Consider the following 18,477-nt stretch of genomic DNA (forward strand, 5'->3'; position numbering starts at 1 on the left):
TATGCCCAACATTTTTCTACTATAAACATAAGTATTGCAATTTGAAATTTAAAAATGTGTGTATTTTTTGCACACCCTTTAAATCCATAAATCTTCGAAAAAAAGGTCTTTGGAAAAACTGGTTTTTTTGGGCATAATTTGTTGAAATAATAATTTTTAAATATTTGTAACATAAATGTCTCATAATAGATTTTCCAATTATAAAAAGCATTTTACATAATTGTTTTCTATGCATAATTAAGTTTTTAAAAAATCATTTCTCTTGAATAACCCTGTAGGTTAGACCCATTTATTATACGAATTTTTCCCCGTAGGAGTCCAGTTTTGTTTCTTCCATCAAGGCCAGGACAATTCTAAAAACTGTGATCTTCGGCCCAAAAAAGTTTCATTTATTATTTTCAGTTAAGAAAATCGTTTAAAACTTTTTTGTATTAGAGTTCTAAATTTTTTAATACAGGAATTGAAAATACTATTGTGATATTTTTAAATTTTTTGGTTTTAGCCACCGGCTATAAAGTTGCAAACTGGGAGAAAAGTTAGCGGAACAATCAATTAGAAGTCAATACATATACGCGGCATCCCTCGCTTCCCATAGATAGATAGATAGACCTAAAATATGTACATAGATAGATAGATACAAAGACGTGCAGATGAAGAGTTTAGGTGAGTGTTTTAACTTCCCTGTCAAAATTAAGGGGGGATGCATCTTCAACCCCCTTGACAAGGGTCTAAACCACCCTTATATACACCCCCTGAGTGTCATATCAAAAAATAGATAAAAAAGGCGTCTTTTTGACCATTTGTGAATATTAATTATGCAGATTGTCGACACTCTGGGGTGTATAATCACCCCCTGACAAAAAAATAACACTTATCTTGTTGTCTATAAAACACCCCCTTTGATTTTAATTCAAGAGGAGTGTCAAAAAGCGCAAGGGGTTGCTTCACTAACGCCCCTAGCAGCACCCAGTGAATAGATAATTAGATAGTTGTATGGATTGGTAGATAGATAAATTGATCAAAGACAGAAAAGTGAATAAACACACATTAATTGATAGATGGACAGCTAGATAATAAGTGGTATATTATAGATAGATAGAAAGTTTAACAACAATAAGTAACCAATACTTATATTGAGTGGAAAAATGGCAGTAAAATAATAGTTATTTCTCGCATCGTATCATAAACGGCTTTCTGCGGATGTAAAAATGTACAGTTTTAAGATTATAACCAGTTTTTTTTTTAGCTCCGAGGTGCCGAATTCTTGGGCAAAAATAACTGGTTTTAATAATTTTTATATTCGTAGAAAACTGGATATAATACAATGCTAGACATAGTTTTTTTCCGTATGGATGAGAACCGGTTCCAATCCACCGGATTAGAATCAGTTTCGAATGAATACGAGAGAATATATTCTCTACATTTTTACTAACACACAAATTCAACAAGGATGACAACATCAATAAAAGAAAAACTCTAAATTCAGATGGTATGAAAAACGATTATTAAAACTTATAGAGTATCAGGACCTAATGAGCAGAATTTAAATCCATAATTCTAAATATATTTATATTTATAAACACAAGTTATTTTTTCATCATTTTATTAATTGAAGACAATTGTTTCACTATTAAATAGATCATCAGTTCTAATTAAGATGTATAAAATAAGAATTAAAAAAATATATGTCTTTGCATTTTAAATCCTTTAAAAAGTTTAGATATAGTTTATTTTTAATCAAAAATTCAGAAGAATATGATAATTTATTGTGTGTAGTAAAAAAAAGCAAAAAAATACTTTTTTGACCTACAAACTCTTTGGTAACAAAATAAATAACATTATTTCTGAACTAAAGATGCTGTTCTAAGTAAAAAGGTGCATATTTTCTTGAACTATAGAAATTCTTTAACAGAGCCAACCAGGCACGTCCAAGGAGAAGTGTGTAAAATGGTGAATACCCCACCCACCTAACACACCACCCCCCCCCCCTATCTACAGAAAAAAAGCTTTAATGTCTTTTAAGCTACTCATCTCTTCCCTCCCCCCCCCCCCTAATAGAAACAGGTTAATGTGATTTATTGCTTAGTCACTTATAAAGATAAGATTATTATAACATCTTAATTTTTTTAGCTTATGACTTTATTCCTGTTTTTTAGTTTATCTGTGTATATCAATCTAACCTCCTGTCAATACTCTTTCTATACACAAGTTCTCTAGTCATATTTATCATATAATAACAGTATATATTCAGTCTTTCATGAGCTGGTTCTAATATGTGATTTTATTGTTTTTTATTGTCTTTGGTAACCACTTTATATCTCTGTTCTTTTACCATTATAAAGTAATCCATAAATACACTATTGTAACTATGTGTGTGTATGCATGTATATAAATATTTGTACATTATAAGTACAGTTGGGACAATTGATATGAAAAGACCTAGATTGTCAATTTGTAGAAAACTTTTCAAAGTGTCCCAAAAATCAGCCATGTGACGTCATAAAAATGAGGAAGATGAGAGGAGAAGAAGAAAAGAAAACTCTTGAAAAAAGATATGGATAATCCCTCATTTTTATGACGTAACATGGCTGATGGCATCATGGTCTGTCAGGTGCTGCCAGGTACCCCCTAGCTTAGGAGATAGCAAACACAATAATTATAATGATAACATATACTTAGATTTTTTAAACAGGGGAAAAGTAATAACTATTAAGAGATTTATATATGTCTTGTCATATGCTGTACATTATACGAGCAAAGAAATTTATTTTTTATACATGACAAAAATTACCCAAGCAAATCTTTAACCCAAGAAATCCGACTATTTATGTGAATAAGATGAAAAAAATGACTGCCATTTTTACCAAAATATTTCTAGCTAATTATATTGCCAGATTGTTCTTCAACTTATTCATATTGGCCAAATTAGAGAGTATGTATCTAAATATTTTAAATTTTATGTTGGATTTTTAGACCCAATAGCAGTTAGACTTTAACAAAGCTGTTAATGGCATTAATGAATTTTCAATCTAAATATCTAAAATATATACCAATATACTAAAATATCTTTGATAAAAAATCTGACTTTTTTCAGTAGATTTTTTGGAAAAATTTGTAAAATCTATTGGCCAGAAGTGATTTAAAATAAGGTCCTATATAAAAGAACGAACAATACAGAACGCACAGTCAACCATTATCCCAGGATATTAAGAACAAACATTTATTTGCATGATCTATAGACAGACCCTTGACTGGAAACCAGAAGAGAGCAAAGACGCGGGAGGACCTTGGACAAAGACCTGGAGGAGGCAAACCTGTCTGGGAGGACCTAGAAGAAATATAGCTTTGACTCTAAGGGCGCTACTGGGGAGCATATAATCTAATGATAATTAACAAAACTTTTCTGTTAGAAGGATTAAATGAGTGAGTTATAGTCACTCAGATATTGAGGGAAGCAGACGCTTTTACAGATTATACACATCTAAAAATCCTTTATTTACCCGACTGTTATTGTTGGGATGTTTTTCTTACCAAAAGATTAAACAAGGTGTATTATGTGTTTGTAGATTTATGGGGTTGTGTACTTTTTCTACTAAAACAAGGATTCTCTATAATTCAGAAACTCTGTATTTGTCAATGGTCGTTTTTCATGAAATGAAAAAACATGCATTAAAAAATTTTTATTAAGACCCCACCCCTATTCCATAAGCAAGCTCAAATAAGTAATCGATAGACATACAGACAAACAAATATAAAGATGTTCAGTTGTAATAGAAAAAATCAAGAAACTTTTCATATATTTGATATATGTATTAACATTAATATTTTTGACGGACAAAGTAAATTATATCAGATATATTATCAAAAAAACGCCGTCTATCTTGGTTAGCAGGCGAGAAAATCCAATTTCCTCTCATAGCGTTACTGACTTACAGCCAAACATACAAAATAAATTATAGAGTAGCTGTGCTACTAAAAAAGTTTGAAAAAAAGATATTCTAGAATGGCTTCAAAATATCCGCTGGACTATATTTAGTTCTGAGCTATACTTAAAAATAATGTTTCCTATTGCAAAACAGTCAATTTTCCACCACAAATATTGCAATAACGTTCATGAAAATTAATACTATTTTTACTCTTTTTGACCTATGACCATTCAGGACCAACAAATCTGTGATAATTCGTACAGATTTTCTTTTTACTTTACGCGGAAAAATATCGTTTATACAATAAATAAATTTCTTCGTCTCCCAATAGGAATTTATCATATACAATATACATGTTATAGATATAAATATCCAAAAGCTATTACTCCTTTATTGAAATTCATCTGAGTAAATGTATAGCCATGAATAACTTGAAACTATTTTATTATGCATGAACAATTTCAATGTTTCAAACTCACGAATTAAGAATAAGTAATAATAAAATAACCCTAAAAATAGATATTACACAATTTTAGTACATAATGTAGATAAGTCGAAAATTGGGGTCATTAAAGCCATCATCTCAGTTATGATGGATGTCCATTGTCCATATTTAAAATTCCAGGCTAACAAAACTAGTATTAATTTGATGATTTTCATTTTACTGTTTGTGGAAAATTGTCTGCAAAACAATGCTATACGTGATGTTTTAGTACCGGTTCTGATCTAGTGGATATTGATCGGTTTCGAAGCCGTACTGGAAAATATATTACTTATTCCTTTTTTACTGCTGAAACCTATTTGATTCAGAAAGGCAGTAAAAGAGAGGAAAAATTGGTCAAATCGCTTTCAAGTTGGGATTTCAAACAAGGATAAATAGGTCCATATTAGCAGTTAACAATAAAGGGAAAAGAATGGGTTATCTTATTTTAAAGTTATTATGATTTACAACCTATCATGTCAATGGCGTAGCCAGTGCTTAAAAACTAATGTTCTGTTCGTTATATTTTTCCAAGGTTTATTTTGGCTGACAAGGTTTTTTTTGTTAATGACATTGATTAAGTTGTCAATGTGTCAAATAAAAATGGTCATGGTTGTCGAAATATTATCTAAATAGCGTTATTATTCAGATACTTTGTCTACATTGACGTCCCAATGACTTTCTTCTAAAATTAGCTCTCTGTTTAATATCAAAAAGTTTAGAATTCAGGAATTAAAGAATTTTTAAATAAACAAGGATGACAACATCCATAAAAGCGAAGCTCTGAAGCGGTAGGACAAACGGACATTAACACTAGTATAGTGTCAGAACTGAATAATCATAATATAAATGTATAAGGGTCAAAGCAAAATTGTAAGTAAATTTGTTGAAAAAAACTGCTTGATTCAGGATAATGTTTATGGACATACTTACATTTCTAGGACTTGAATATAGGGTTGCTTCGCTTATTACATTATACGTTGTTGTCCAAGGAATCAATGTACTAAAAATCAGATCAATCAGAAGATTAGTTCACATAAAGATTTGTTGTTAAAAAAGTAAAAAAATCAACATGTTTGAAATGGACGTACGGACATTTTGGTAATGATTATAGAGTTCTAACGCTTTAGTTATAAAAAAAATAACAAAATTAATTTTTTTTTTGGGGGGGGGCATTTTTCATTTTTTTGGGAGGGTTAGGGGTGTCCCACCCCCCAAGAAAATAGTTATAAACCTTCCCGGGACCTATGAAAAGCTACCCTGTTAATGAGAACCCGATCGGTTCAGCGGTTAGCGAGATCCTTTGGTACAAACAAACACATAGACATCCTGTTACTTTAGTATAAGGATAACTTCGAAGTAATCAAAATATCATTCAAAAAGAATTATTATGGAAGGAAGTGTTCTGTTAAATTTCATATGTTTATTCTTATGTAGAAATTACACCATACTAAATTCCAAGCATAGTTCATTGCACTTACACAATATTCAATTATATCAATTATTTCATTATGAAAGGATGTTTCCTTGTATAGGGTGTATAACAAAATAGGCTTATTTATTTTTCTTATTATCTTTAGTTATAAATATTAAAATTAATTTAGTACATAATTTTAAACAACTATTCAGAAATAAAAACTAATTATGTTTTATGTAGCTAAAAAGCTTCTAAATGTAAATTATTATAGAATGCAATTTAGAATATGTTATATTTAGAAATATTATCACCTAATTGCTTTTAAAAATTTAAGTTGTAAATCACTAAATCTTTTATTTTGCAAAATTTAACACAGTAAGTCAACCTAACAATAATATATTATTTTATTTCCACAAATTCAATTTATTATGATGGATCTGTGAAAATGTATATTATTTTTTTCTTTGAATATTTTTTTTCCTTCAGATTTAGGATCAAATATTGGAACCCACAGTTTAACTGCTTTGGCAATGAATACAAGGTAAGTTTTATATGTAGCAATGCTATTCTTTAACTATTTTTTGTTAGTAAGTCAAGAAGTTATTCTAGTCAAACTTTATATAAAAGAAATATGATGTCTGGGACGGGGGAGGTGTCTGTGTGCCTTTAGCTAAATATCTTGAATCTATTGGAATGATTTTCCAGAACAAATTAGTTCTATGTGGTGTATGGTCATGGATTGTTTTATTGTATTACTTGAGAAGAATATAAGATAAGTCTCGACAAAGATTCCCTTTCGTGGCAACGCCTCTTAAGGGATTTCGTCTATTTTCACAGTAGCTTTTCCCCTATTTCTAGCCACTGCAGGGGGCTCTAACCCTGCGTGGCCAATTGCCTAACCTTGCGGGGCATTTACCCAACCCAACTTAACCTAACCTAATACAACCTATAAAAACTAATGTGAAAATACGACGAAACGCCCCTTAAGAATCGTTGTCACGAAAGAGGCTATACCCAAAGATTTTAATAAGAAAATGATAAGTGAAGGCAGTACTGAGGATCTGAATGAAGTAAAAATAAGTTAATTTAAGTGATTTTCATTAAAATAGTTTAAAAATTCTATAGGAATCCATCTAGCACCCCAAATAACAGACAGATGGATAAAACAATGCATACATTAGATTAGATATGTCATAGGAATCTTCACTAAAAATTTCAGCTGTCTATCATGAATACGAGCCGAGAAAATCCAAAGGGTTGCGGACTGACGGACAGACAAAGTGAATTATAGAGTAGCTTCGCTACTAAAATATAAGGAAAATAGGAAAACCCAAACATACCCATAAGTAAATGTAGAAACTATATATATGCTTTTTCTGTTGGAAATTTCTAGAATGAATAGAAAGACAAATTAGGCATATAATGATATCTCATCAAATAAATTCATATATCACAATTTTTTTACATTCAACATCCTAGATTTTATCCTTTTATAAAAGTAACAGGATCTGTGTGTCTGTCTGTCCGTCCGTACCGAAGGATATTCATACACACTGGACTGATATGGTTCTCCTTTACAATGTAGCTTCTCATAGGTCCTGGGAAGATTTATAGCTTTTTTGAAGGGAGGGTAACAACACCCTCTCAAGAAAAATCGCACCTAGAAAAAAAATACTAAAGTGATTTTTAAAGTACAGCTAGAGACCGCAATTGGCATAGAAGACATTTTAAACCAAAAAATAGATACCTTTAGGGGCGTAGCGGCTTGTAGGATTGTACATTAATATATATAAACATAATATACAATATTATAATGTAAAAAAACACTACATGATCATCCATTTCCAGAAAGAAAAAAATACTTTTGATCTATACAAATGATTATTTGATTTATTCTTGTTGAACTTTACTACAAGCTATAAAATACAATATTGTGTACTGGATAGTTTAGAGGCCAATTTACACTGTTTAGTTTTAAATTCTTGTTTAATATAGGTGATATTTTTTGTATATATAATCAATTATTTGATGGATATTTTAGTAGTACAGCTATTCTATTTTCCGGGTATGCCCTTGTGACAGTCCAACTCTTTTTCAGTTTCAAAAAAAAATATTTTGAAATTGATTTCACAAAGTTAAAAATATTAATTGCTATACCAAGAAAAGACATACTCTGCATTTTTTCAGAACTTCATCCTATATTTGTTTCAAATTCTTTACTTATTTTTATTTCAGTGTGGTTTCTGTTGATCCAGTAGCTAAAAATCTAGCTTATATCAGGTAAACTATAAAGTTATGTGTTCCATCTCTAAAGATCTGTTTCCTTCACTATCTCACGTGTTATTTTTTTTTATCTATCTATCTTTTTTTTGAATACATTTCTCTACGCTTTTTTTACTATCTAAAATTCAAACTGTTTGATGGTTCTCTTTAATTTCTTTTTAGTTATGCTTTTTACTTAAATATATTTTTAAAATTTTTATATAATGCATTTTATATTATTTTTAGTTTAAGTGCCAATCTGAATAGAAAATCAGAAAATATTAGATTTATAAATAATGCAATCAGGTTAGATGCAGTTTTTAAAAAAAGAACTTATTTTCTGAGCAAAATAGTGTTTATTTATAAATCAGAGGTGAATTCTTAAAAAAACTTGACTAAAATTAGTTTGCCTCAGTAAAATTTTAGTGAGGCAAATTATCCCCTCTAAATTTTTAGCAAGCCCTAATGATTTTAGTGGGGCAAACTGAATTTAGTAAGGCAATTTTTTTTTTGAATTCACTTTAGTACATAAAATTTAAGAAATGTTTATTGACTGATTTATAATATGATTTCAAATAAGTTTACAAATAGTAGTTTTTTAATGATTACCACCAAAAAAAGTATTTGTGTTATCAACATTAAAAGGGAGTAAAGGCCCAAATATCATAAATATAGGCAAAGGAACCAAGTGAGTTAAGAACAGAGGTTTAGAGGTCGTTAAAATGAGAGAGAGGTTAAGAAAGAAGGAATGACATATATGTTAGAAAATCACGAAACCTAAATAAATGACTATATCTATTAGTATTCCTGCATAGACCGGCAGACTGTAGGACCAAGTAAGTTTTGTACTCTTTGGTAAGAGGAATCATTTTAAAGAAAAATAGGCAGTGTGTCTTGATTAGCAGTCGAAATAAATCCAAATTCCCACTTATATTGCAGCTTCACTCCAAATGAATTGATTTAATAGATCCTTATATAATTTCAGTGATGTTCAAACAACATTATATGCAGAAGAGAATGAGCAAAATGAAGGTATAGTTATACTGCATCGTATTATAGACAGTTTTTCGTGGATTGTAATAGGAAAACTCATAAGATGAAGTTAAGTTTTGTCTGTCCCGAGGCCGGGGGGTCCAAGATATTGAAAAGTAGAGGTAGATAATTACTGATATTATTGCCTGAAGTTTCGACAATGCACAATCCAATTAAGATCTCCTAAGTTTTAGAGCTAACAGACTGCAGAACGAATTTATAAAATTATAAGTTCATTGTCCCCTCCCTCCTTACTAGGATATAGCAACTACATAATCTGTAAGTCAAAGTGAGATAATTTAGTCATCTCTTTAAATTCTCCAATAATGAAGTGTGTCTATATTTGTACTAAAATTTCATAATAATTACAGCCAATAAATAGATATTTAGTGAATTTTAGAATGTATTATTGGTAAGTGTAGTACTATAGAATTTACTAATTTATTTTGTTTTTTTGGGGGGAGAGAATTTTACTTCTGTACACACCCACACACATAGACAGGGAGAGATCCTTTCACTCTTTTATAAAGATAAATAATTTCATATGTATAAGTGATAGAGTAGCTTTGCTAAACCAAAAAGATGGATAGATTGGCAACTTTATGTATAAAGTAAGGAACTATGTAAAGCTACCCTGGGAAGGAGAACCATATTGGCAAACAGACAGACAGACAAACATAATGTTACTTTATTATAAGGATAAGATAGTTGAGTTTAGGATAGGAGGATATACAAACTTTCCCGATTTTGTATAATTTTTGAGGAACACGACTCCAGTTACGTCATATTTTTCTTTCCCGAAAAAGGGAAGGGGGAAAGAAAAAAAAGGGAAGGGGGGGAGAAAAAAGATATGGGAAAAAAGGGGGTTTTCCCCATCTCTTTTGAAGAGATTTTCTTCCCCCCTTCCCTTTTTCGGGAAAGAAAAATATGACGTCACTGGAGTCGTGTTCCTCAAAAATTATACGAAATCGGGAAATTTTGTATATCCTCTTAGGATAGGTTAAATATGTTTAGTTTAGATTTGACATAGCTAATTAGACTGCCAATGGTTTAAACCCTTGTAGGTGCAAATCTATTAAAAGTGCTCTTAACTAAATAGAAAACAATGATTTTTGTATGAATTTATTATAACTGCTTAAAAGTATTAACATCCAATAATAGTTTCTCACATAGTTTGTCTCCTAATCAGATGCAGGGAAAGATAATAGAAAATTCAACTCACCTAGATGATAATACAGGATGAAAAGGGGACAATGGGCTGTTTATTACGCTTGTCCCTAAAGTTTTATTTGTTTGCCTAACAATTTAGGTGATCTTTATTCAATTTTGATTAGTTGGTTACCTAAGTTAAGTGTCAATCACTAATTGTAATAAAAAGAAGGGATAGGTTTGTGTATCATCATTGGGGATTTAAATAAATTTATAGGACATTGTCTTATCCTGTTAGATCTACTTACTTATGATCATATCATAGAAAAAATAAAAATTTTAAGCCTAGCCTACTAAAACAGTACTTTTCTGGAAACCATTATTACACTTATAAAAACCAACAGTTAATTATTTAACCATACCTACTAACGTAGTCTGCCCCCTCCCCAAAGGCTTACATACCCCTGGCAAATCTCTGTGCACTTACCTAAATATCTTTCTCTGTTTAAGCTTTCAAATAGGATTTGCATATTTATAGAAGAATAGCCAGAAATGTATAAGTTAGTAAAGAAATATTTCAAAATTACTTAACTAAATCTTAGGCATCCTATTATATAAAGCAATAAGGTTTTTTCGTCTGAAGTTTAATATCTCAACATATACTGAACCAATAAGTTTTATGTAAGCTTCACAGTGGCCATGTGATGATTTTAGGCTATTTTATATTCAGATTTAATTTCTAATACATAGCCCCTGTATGCTAGGGGCATAGCATCTAATATGTGAGACAGAAATACTTTTCAATTCTAATAAATCATGAGATAATTTTTAATGCCTTAAAACCATCCTTATGTGTATATATTCTAGCGTTTAGGCACTTAGCGTATAGGGGAGGAAGGGGAGTAAATTAGTACAAAGCCATCCAAGAACTTGAATTAAATAAAATAGCATTGAACCATCCCCATTAGTATGTGAAGCTTTCCTTAAATGTAAGACTCAATTGGTTTTGTTGTTATCGAGATCTTAACGTTCAAACAAACCAAAAACCTTAACTATTACTTACTAGGATATATGCGTATGAAGATATAAAATTTATAAAATATATTTCTTATTATAGGATAGCTAGGGTAGAATTATCTATCTGGTGAATCACCTTATCTATTTCTGTATATTTTTCTTGCTAATTAGTGTAGAACTTTTTAACTTTTCTAAGTTTGGCCACTATTCATAGATTCATTAAGCGTTTAAACTTTCGAGCTAGCTTTAAATTTCCAATAATATTCGAAGTCGGTGCTTTCTCTCATATTGTCTAGCGACTACAAACCCATCCTCCTCCGCCTTTTTGAAAATAAAATGAAATAAGGCAGAGCCTATAAATGCAACCTTGCCCCATCTTCACTTATGTTTATATAATTTTAAAGAAATCGGGATAGGGGAGAGGGGAGGCGGTGGGTGTTATATGCCTGACTATGCTTTATGAGGGAAAGAACTCTAAATCATTATTTTAAAAAGACCCTTTTGCTACTATGTCAGATAAGTGTCAAAAATGCCTAACTAGAGTAGGATGGGATACCTTGACAAAAAGTTGCAAATATTACCATTAACAGTTAGGATTTTACCGACAAAGGTTGTTCAATAAAAAAGTTGGTTGTCTGAAGGATGTTACTTCAAGGTATTAGGGGTACCAGCCTTACAAGGTATTTAAAAGAAATATACAGTTTTATAGCAGTTTTGTAAGGGCACCGATTCATTGTCAGATATATCAAGGATATGACAATTGACGATAAATTAAAGCACCTTCCCATAGAAAATAAACAAAATAATCCCTTTTCCCGTAAGATAATATTTTTATAGTTAGTTACTGATAGTTTGAACCAACCAATCAAGCTATGAGAGAAGTACTAAAGTTTTCAGCCAGCTAATTAGAGATAATCTGGGACCCTTCTATTTCATACTACATTGTCCCCTCCCTCCCTGATTCCTGGTGCATAAATTACAATGGTTTCAACTTTATCTGTCTGAAAAGTTTGAACATATAAAAACATTGGTGGCACATAGTTTATATAACCGTTTAATTCCAGTTACAAGTGGGTTTTACACAGTTTTGCTTTACCCACTCTCAATTTTATACATTGAATGAGTGATATTTATCCATTGGTTTTTAAGGTTCAAATCCTAATAAAATTTATATTTGTTTTAATTCATGAAATCTAATAAGAAAAAGAAACATTATTGATTAAATCATTTAAAAGCAATGGAGACTTTATAATCTATGTATGTTTATTAATATGTCCATATGTTTATTTTTTGATATTTTTTTATGTTATGGCCGTAAACGTTCTTGTTTTTAAACCCTACTTTGTGGTTTCAAAGATTCTTATTCATATAAGATATTAGGGTATAGTTCCTTTCGTGGCAACGCCCCTTAAGGGGCGTTTCTTCGTATTTTCACAGTATTTTTTCTACTATTTCTAGCCCCTGCGGGGCCAATTGTCTAATCCTTCTGGTCAATAACCTAACCCAATATGACCTAACCTAAAATAACCTATAAAAGCCATTTTAAAAATACGACGAATCGCCCCTTAAGGGGCGTTGTCACGAAAGGGGCTATACCCAAATATTATCTTGGGCTTTAGCCAATTTAGATGATTCATTAGTTTTCCCATTTAGTGGTAATTATTTACGCTTGACAATATAAGAAAAGCAAGGAATTAAAACATCCATAAAAGCAAAGCTCTAAAATCAGTCAGTTTAACAAACAAATATTAATACCTCCAGAACTTAAAAAGCATTATTTGAATTATAATCCTAAACAAAATTGTATGTAAATTTGTTGCAAATACAGGATTTTTTTGTACATACTTACATTTTTGGACTTTATTATAGAGATGCTTTGCTTATATTTTTTATCTTGTTGTCCAAGGAATCATTATTCAAAAAAAACCTAAGAGCTATCCATTACAGAAGTGCGGACGGGATGACCGCTTTGCTTTTAAAAAGATTCACGCGGAAATGATATTTCACCAATAATAATATTATTTCACATTTCTGAATGCAGTTTTTACTTCCTCTACATATTAAAAATTACCAATAGTCCATTTCCTTGAATATACAGATTTCAATAAAAGGACATTCATACAAACTCTCTAAAAATAGCGTAAAACCATGTTAGGAACAGTAAAAAACTTATATAATGCTTCAGTCAGACATACAGAAAGAGATACGTAGAGCTAATGTACCACCCCTCAAGGAAATAGCCTAAAACCTTATAATTCGGATGACAACGTATAATCCCTGAAAGGCAGAGCCCAATTGGTCCAGTGGTTAATAGTGTCCATTTTTTTTATTTCCATCCATAGTACCATTTCGAATTTCTTTATCTACAATATAGTTTTAGACGTAAGAGAGGGGTTATATATTAAACTAGAGTTGGCTCGATATAATTATCTCCCTATTGGCTAGTTTTCTATATGCATATCTATTTCTCAATAAATCTATTTTCCTCACCCGGCATTACTATCTAAAAGAAAGTAAATATTTAATAATCTAAATGATTTTAAAAAGATTTTTTAAATTATATTTTTTCTTTACATTACCATCACCAAAGGGTTAATGATGATAATTACAATTTTAGTTTAATATTTGAACACACAAAGTGTCGCCACAATCGAATTCTTTTAAAACAGAGTTTTCTTATATTTATTATTTTATAAATTTAAATTTTCTTTTTTATGATTAGAAATTAAATACATTGATATAAGGTAAATAGCAACATGAAATTAAAAAAAGGAATTTCTTTTTAATAAAGTAAAATAATGGGTCTTATCGTTCTGGGCAATGAGAGTTTATTATGGATTATTGGAGCACTATGAGTTTTAAACAAATATTCCTTGGAAAACTTGAGCTCGTTTATAGACATTTATTTCCTATATAGATCTGACATGGATCTTGAAGCAATTAAGCAGGCCGTTTTGTACATGTTAAAAATTGGAAGATTTCATTAAATAAAAGTTATCGCAAATATACTTAGTAAATAACCTATAGAAAGGGTTTTACGTTTTGATGGAGGATTGTGGAGTAGCTACGCTACTAACCAGGAAATACATTAAAAGAATAGAGATAATCTAGAGACATACTCCCTTAATCAACCTATAGGAGAACAGTGGAGGTATAATCCAGACATGTCATTGGTTAAAATTGTGTACAGATTTTGGAAGTAAAGGGAAAAAATTTGTCATTTTCGTTCGCATAAATAGTCGTATTTCTTAAGAAAATTGGGTATTTTCCTCTTAGTATTATTTTTAGCGATTTCGAAAATTTGAGTAGCCCCCCCCCCCGGCCCCCCCCCCCCCCCCCAACAACAAAATAATAATTTAAGTAAACTATTATTAGGTTGGACAGGAGGAAGGGAGGGAGGGTATATAGAGAGCGAGACAGGAGCCTTGCCTTGCCTCCTTAGTCAACCATGCCAACCAGTTTAGGATCTCAGTCCCATGCTACAAGGCAGTCGACTAACAAGAAGCTTCAAGATTTCAGTCTATTTATATACAGGATTCTTACTGTATTGTATGCGAGCGCTCCGTGTCCGCGTATTTTTACTGTATTGTTTACCCCTTTCCTCTCCCATCTGACCAACAACCCCCTTTTCCCCGCCCCCTTTATGTTCTCCCTCTCATGATGCGAGCGCTCCATTGTGTGTCCGCGTATTTTTGGCAAGAACAATTTTGTTTGTGGGTTGCGTAGCAATATTTAAAAGAAATCTTAGCCTAATCATTATTGTAATCACTTTTTCGAATCACATAGCCTAACCTAAAATAGTTTTTTGAAATTTAGAAAATTAAAGTACCCCTGACAACGAACATCTGTGGCCGCAGCGCTCGGCTCCCTAGCCTATAACCTAACCTAACCTAACCTAAAATAGTTTTTTGAAATTTAGAAAATTAAAGTACCCCAGACAACGAACATCTGTGGCCGCAGCGCTCGGCTCCCTAGCCTATAACCTAACCTAACCTAACCTAAAATAGTTTTTGAAATTTAGAAAATTAAAGTACCCAGACATCAAGTTTTGGACAAGGGAAAAAGGCAAGCTTCAATTTAATTATTGAATTAAATTGAAGCTTGCCTTTTTGCCTTGTCCAAATCTTTTCCTCCCGCAGCGTTCTATCCAGACTGTCGGGGGGGGGGGGGGGGGGGTACTCAAATTTTCAAATTGATAAAAATTTTTGTAACAGGATAACGCCGAAAATTGTGGGTAAATTATATTGTGTAAAAATTTATTTTCTAGTATAGTGTGAAGTACATAATTTATTATTTAATGTTAGTCTGCTAGGAATTTCCTTTTTAATTTTAACGAATTTTTGAATCAGATAGACCATCTAGATATAGTATGTCTATTATTTAAAGGAAGAAATCAGATATATAATATTTAATTCATCAGATAACTAACTTTTCCTCTTTCTACGAAGGTCAAAAAGAAATATAAATACATTTTTTAGATTTATGTTTAAAGCAGAAATGTTAAGAAGGGAGGTGATCATCCCCCTACACCTCTTACACCCCTCTTAATTTCTGTTGGCTTTTTAAAAATCAGCCTCCAAGAAAAATTTTGAAATCTATAGTACAATTCAAACATTTAAAATCAACAAAAATATGTCCGTTACAAGCGGACAAAATCACTCTAGTTATAGAAAAGCTTCGCTTTAAAAAAACATAGGAAACGTTAGAAATATGTAGCTAGAGTGTCATAAAAATAAATTGTTAATTTTTCAGGTGGAGTTGTTTTTATCAACAACAAACAAATTAAACAGGTAACAAGAATAGTTTTGTCTTCATCGCAGCGCAGCAATGGCAATAATGTCCAAAAGTAACCCGCGACCACGGCCTAGCTCGTAGTGCCGTAGAGGAGGTGATAAGTTCGCATCTCGGTTCAAACCCTTGTTATAGCTTGAGACGCTAAAATGGTACCTATGCTGCTGCTGCTATGTCAGATGTGCGATATTAATAATAAGAAGAGGCAAACCTTAGCAGAAAACAGGCGCAACTTGCAGAGTTGGGACTTTCAGACAAAGGTTGTGCAATCAAATGGTTGATTGTCTGCAATATTGGGGTTATTAGGTACTAACTAAAAAGATATTTCACTACGATGTTATCAGCCGTCCGTCCCCTTTTTTAGTAAGAGGTGTAATAACCAGTTAGTAATTCAATTTTGTCAGCCACGACCATAAAGAAAAAAAAAGACACATACAGAATAGCTTTACTCTATCAAAAATTGCAAAAGTATTTTGTTTTTTCTTCTTTTCTATCTTACATCTACGTTAGACTTAACTCTTTGATGGAATTTTTAAAAAACCTCAGATTATGTTTTTCTCCATCCGTATAAAAAGTAACAGGATAACTGTGTTTCTGTCTGTGTATACCAAAGGATCTTATAAAGCACTGAACCGATATAGTTCTCCTTGTAGCTTCTCATATGTATAGGGAAGATGTAGCTAATAGGGCCTTAGACTAGTTTTAGTAGTTTGATGTTTGCAACATTGAGTAGGGGTTCTAAGAAATATTGAATTGGTCATTGGCGTTAAAGCTTTTTTGAAATAGTTTAATTTGAATATTATTTCTTGAAGATATGTTTTAAAACTATCAAATTATTCATTTAGGCTTTAAAAAGTAACAACTATAACAAAAGCATAAGTAACAAACAAATTGATATATTTCAAATGGATATAATCGTCTACAAACAAATATTTAAATCAAAAAGTTTATCCATCTCGAAGAGCAGAACAATTTTGTCATAGTTATATGACATGGATTTAAGGGATATTTCACCTGAAGATTATTCTTCAATACTTATACAATTGAAATTTTGGTGCATTTCTCAAAAGTGCCTAACAATAACGGAAACCCTCCCTGCCATTATTTTTTTTAGAAGAACTTAATATAAGGAAGGGGAGTAGTTTTATTTCTATTGCCCAAAAACACCTAAACACCCCTTTTTAAAATCTATTTCAATGTAAATGGTGGGGGGTGGATGGGAGTTTTAGGTCTTAAACTAGGAGCTTTTAGGGAAACCGCCGAATTTTCTCTGAAACTAAAGTTTAAATTTTACTGAAATGGCTTATAACTCCGTGACCTATTTGAGTGTATGTTTTGAAAACAAGACAAAAATTTTCTCTTGTTTTTCTTTCAGTTTTAATTTCTCTAGAGTGTGCTTTTATTGGCTTCCTTAAAGTACAGAGATAGATAGATAGAAGCAAGGACATCCAAGCAATTTATTTTCAATGGGGGGGGGGGGGGAGGAATAAGGAAAAATTTATACACAGTTTGTCAAATTTACTGTGTAGAAAGGAATTACCCTACCCCCTCATTTTTTTTGTGGGGGGAGGAATTAAAAAACTCATTTGGGGTGTTAAATATAAAAATTAGCTGGATTAAAAAAAAGAACTAAGATCATTAAGCCATGTAAATTTTAATTTGGGAGGGGGGGGGGGGGATGGTGCGTGGTGAAAATTCTAATATAGTTTTAAAATTTGAGGAGGCCCTAAATTTCTTTTGTGGCGGGGTGGGGGGGAGTGGTATTTAGCACCCTTAAAAGCCAACCATATTAATCCTTGTATACAAGAATACATACAAAATAAGATTACTAGATGATGCTATTGCTAATGTTTCAGGGCTTAGAGACAACATCCATAAAGCTAGAAGATCTACTGGACTATTTGAATCCGTCAACAGCTGTTCTTAAAGTTGACGTAGAGGGACATGAGTGTAAGGTGAGTAAGTCAATAATAGGACTGACTTATAGACCATAAGTATATAGAAGAAGTACAATAAAAACGAAGTTCAATAGTAGCAGACCTTTTGAATAATAAGCTAACAATAAATTTAGAAATAGACAGCGAAATATTAGAAGCTAGAAACAAACCACCTTAGATTATATAATAAAAAAGAAAAAATGGGGCGTTTTTTGCGGAGTTCAATCCCTTTTCAATGATTGATGTTTTTTGATCGAGGGAAAAATCGATCTTTCCATGTACACAGACGGACAGATCATACTACTTAATTTGTTAAAGGATTACAATTTGAATGTGTTTACTTTTTAGGTTCTAACAGACTATCTATTGAAGAAAAACAAGGAAACGGCAAATAATTATTTATATGCAAAGCCATAATTGGGATCAGTCCGGTATATAGTTCATACCGAATTTCCGACTGTATCG

The 18,477-nt window shown here is 31.5% G+C and overlaps 1 protein-coding gene across 1 annotated transcript; it reads left to right on the forward strand.

The window, feature by feature from the left end:
- The first annotated feature begins 2,584 nt into the window (after nucleotides 1–2,584).
- LOC145324035 (uncharacterized) lies at nucleotides 2,585–18,429 on the forward strand. The gene is made up of 9 exons (XM_080166665.1): nucleotides 2,585–2,621; nucleotides 3,240–3,308; nucleotides 6,311–6,365; nucleotides 8,060–8,104; nucleotides 8,333–8,392; nucleotides 9,072–9,118; nucleotides 16,037–16,074; nucleotides 17,932–18,030; nucleotides 18,361–18,429. Exons 1-9 carry the CDS (start codon nucleotides 2,585–2,587, stop codon nucleotides 18,427–18,429), a joined length of 519 nt encoding a protein of 172 aa, XP_080022791.1.
- The last annotated feature ends 48 nt before the right edge of the window (nucleotides 18,430–18,477 follow it).

The sequence above is a fragment of the Acartia tonsa genome, chromosome 7 (assembly GCF_053477335.1).
Source record: "Acartia tonsa isolate MP-2025a chromosome 7, ASM5347733v1, whole genome shotgun sequence".
Classification (NCBI taxonomy): domain Eukaryota; kingdom Metazoa; phylum Arthropoda; class Copepoda; order Calanoida; family Acartiidae; genus Acartia; species Acartia tonsa.

Coding starts and splice junctions, on each gene's coding strand:
- LOC145324035 (XM_080166665.1), top strand. CDS start 2,585: ATGGCTGATGGCATCATGGTCTGTCAGGTGCTGCCAG. Junction 3,309..6,310: donor TGGACAAAGACCTGGAGGAG/GCAAACCTGTCT, acceptor TTTTTCCTTCAG/ATTTAGGATCAAATATTGGA. Junction 6,366..8,059: donor GCTTTGGCAATGAATACAAG/GTAAGTTTTATA, acceptor TTTTTATTTCAG/TGTGGTTTCTGTTGATCCAG.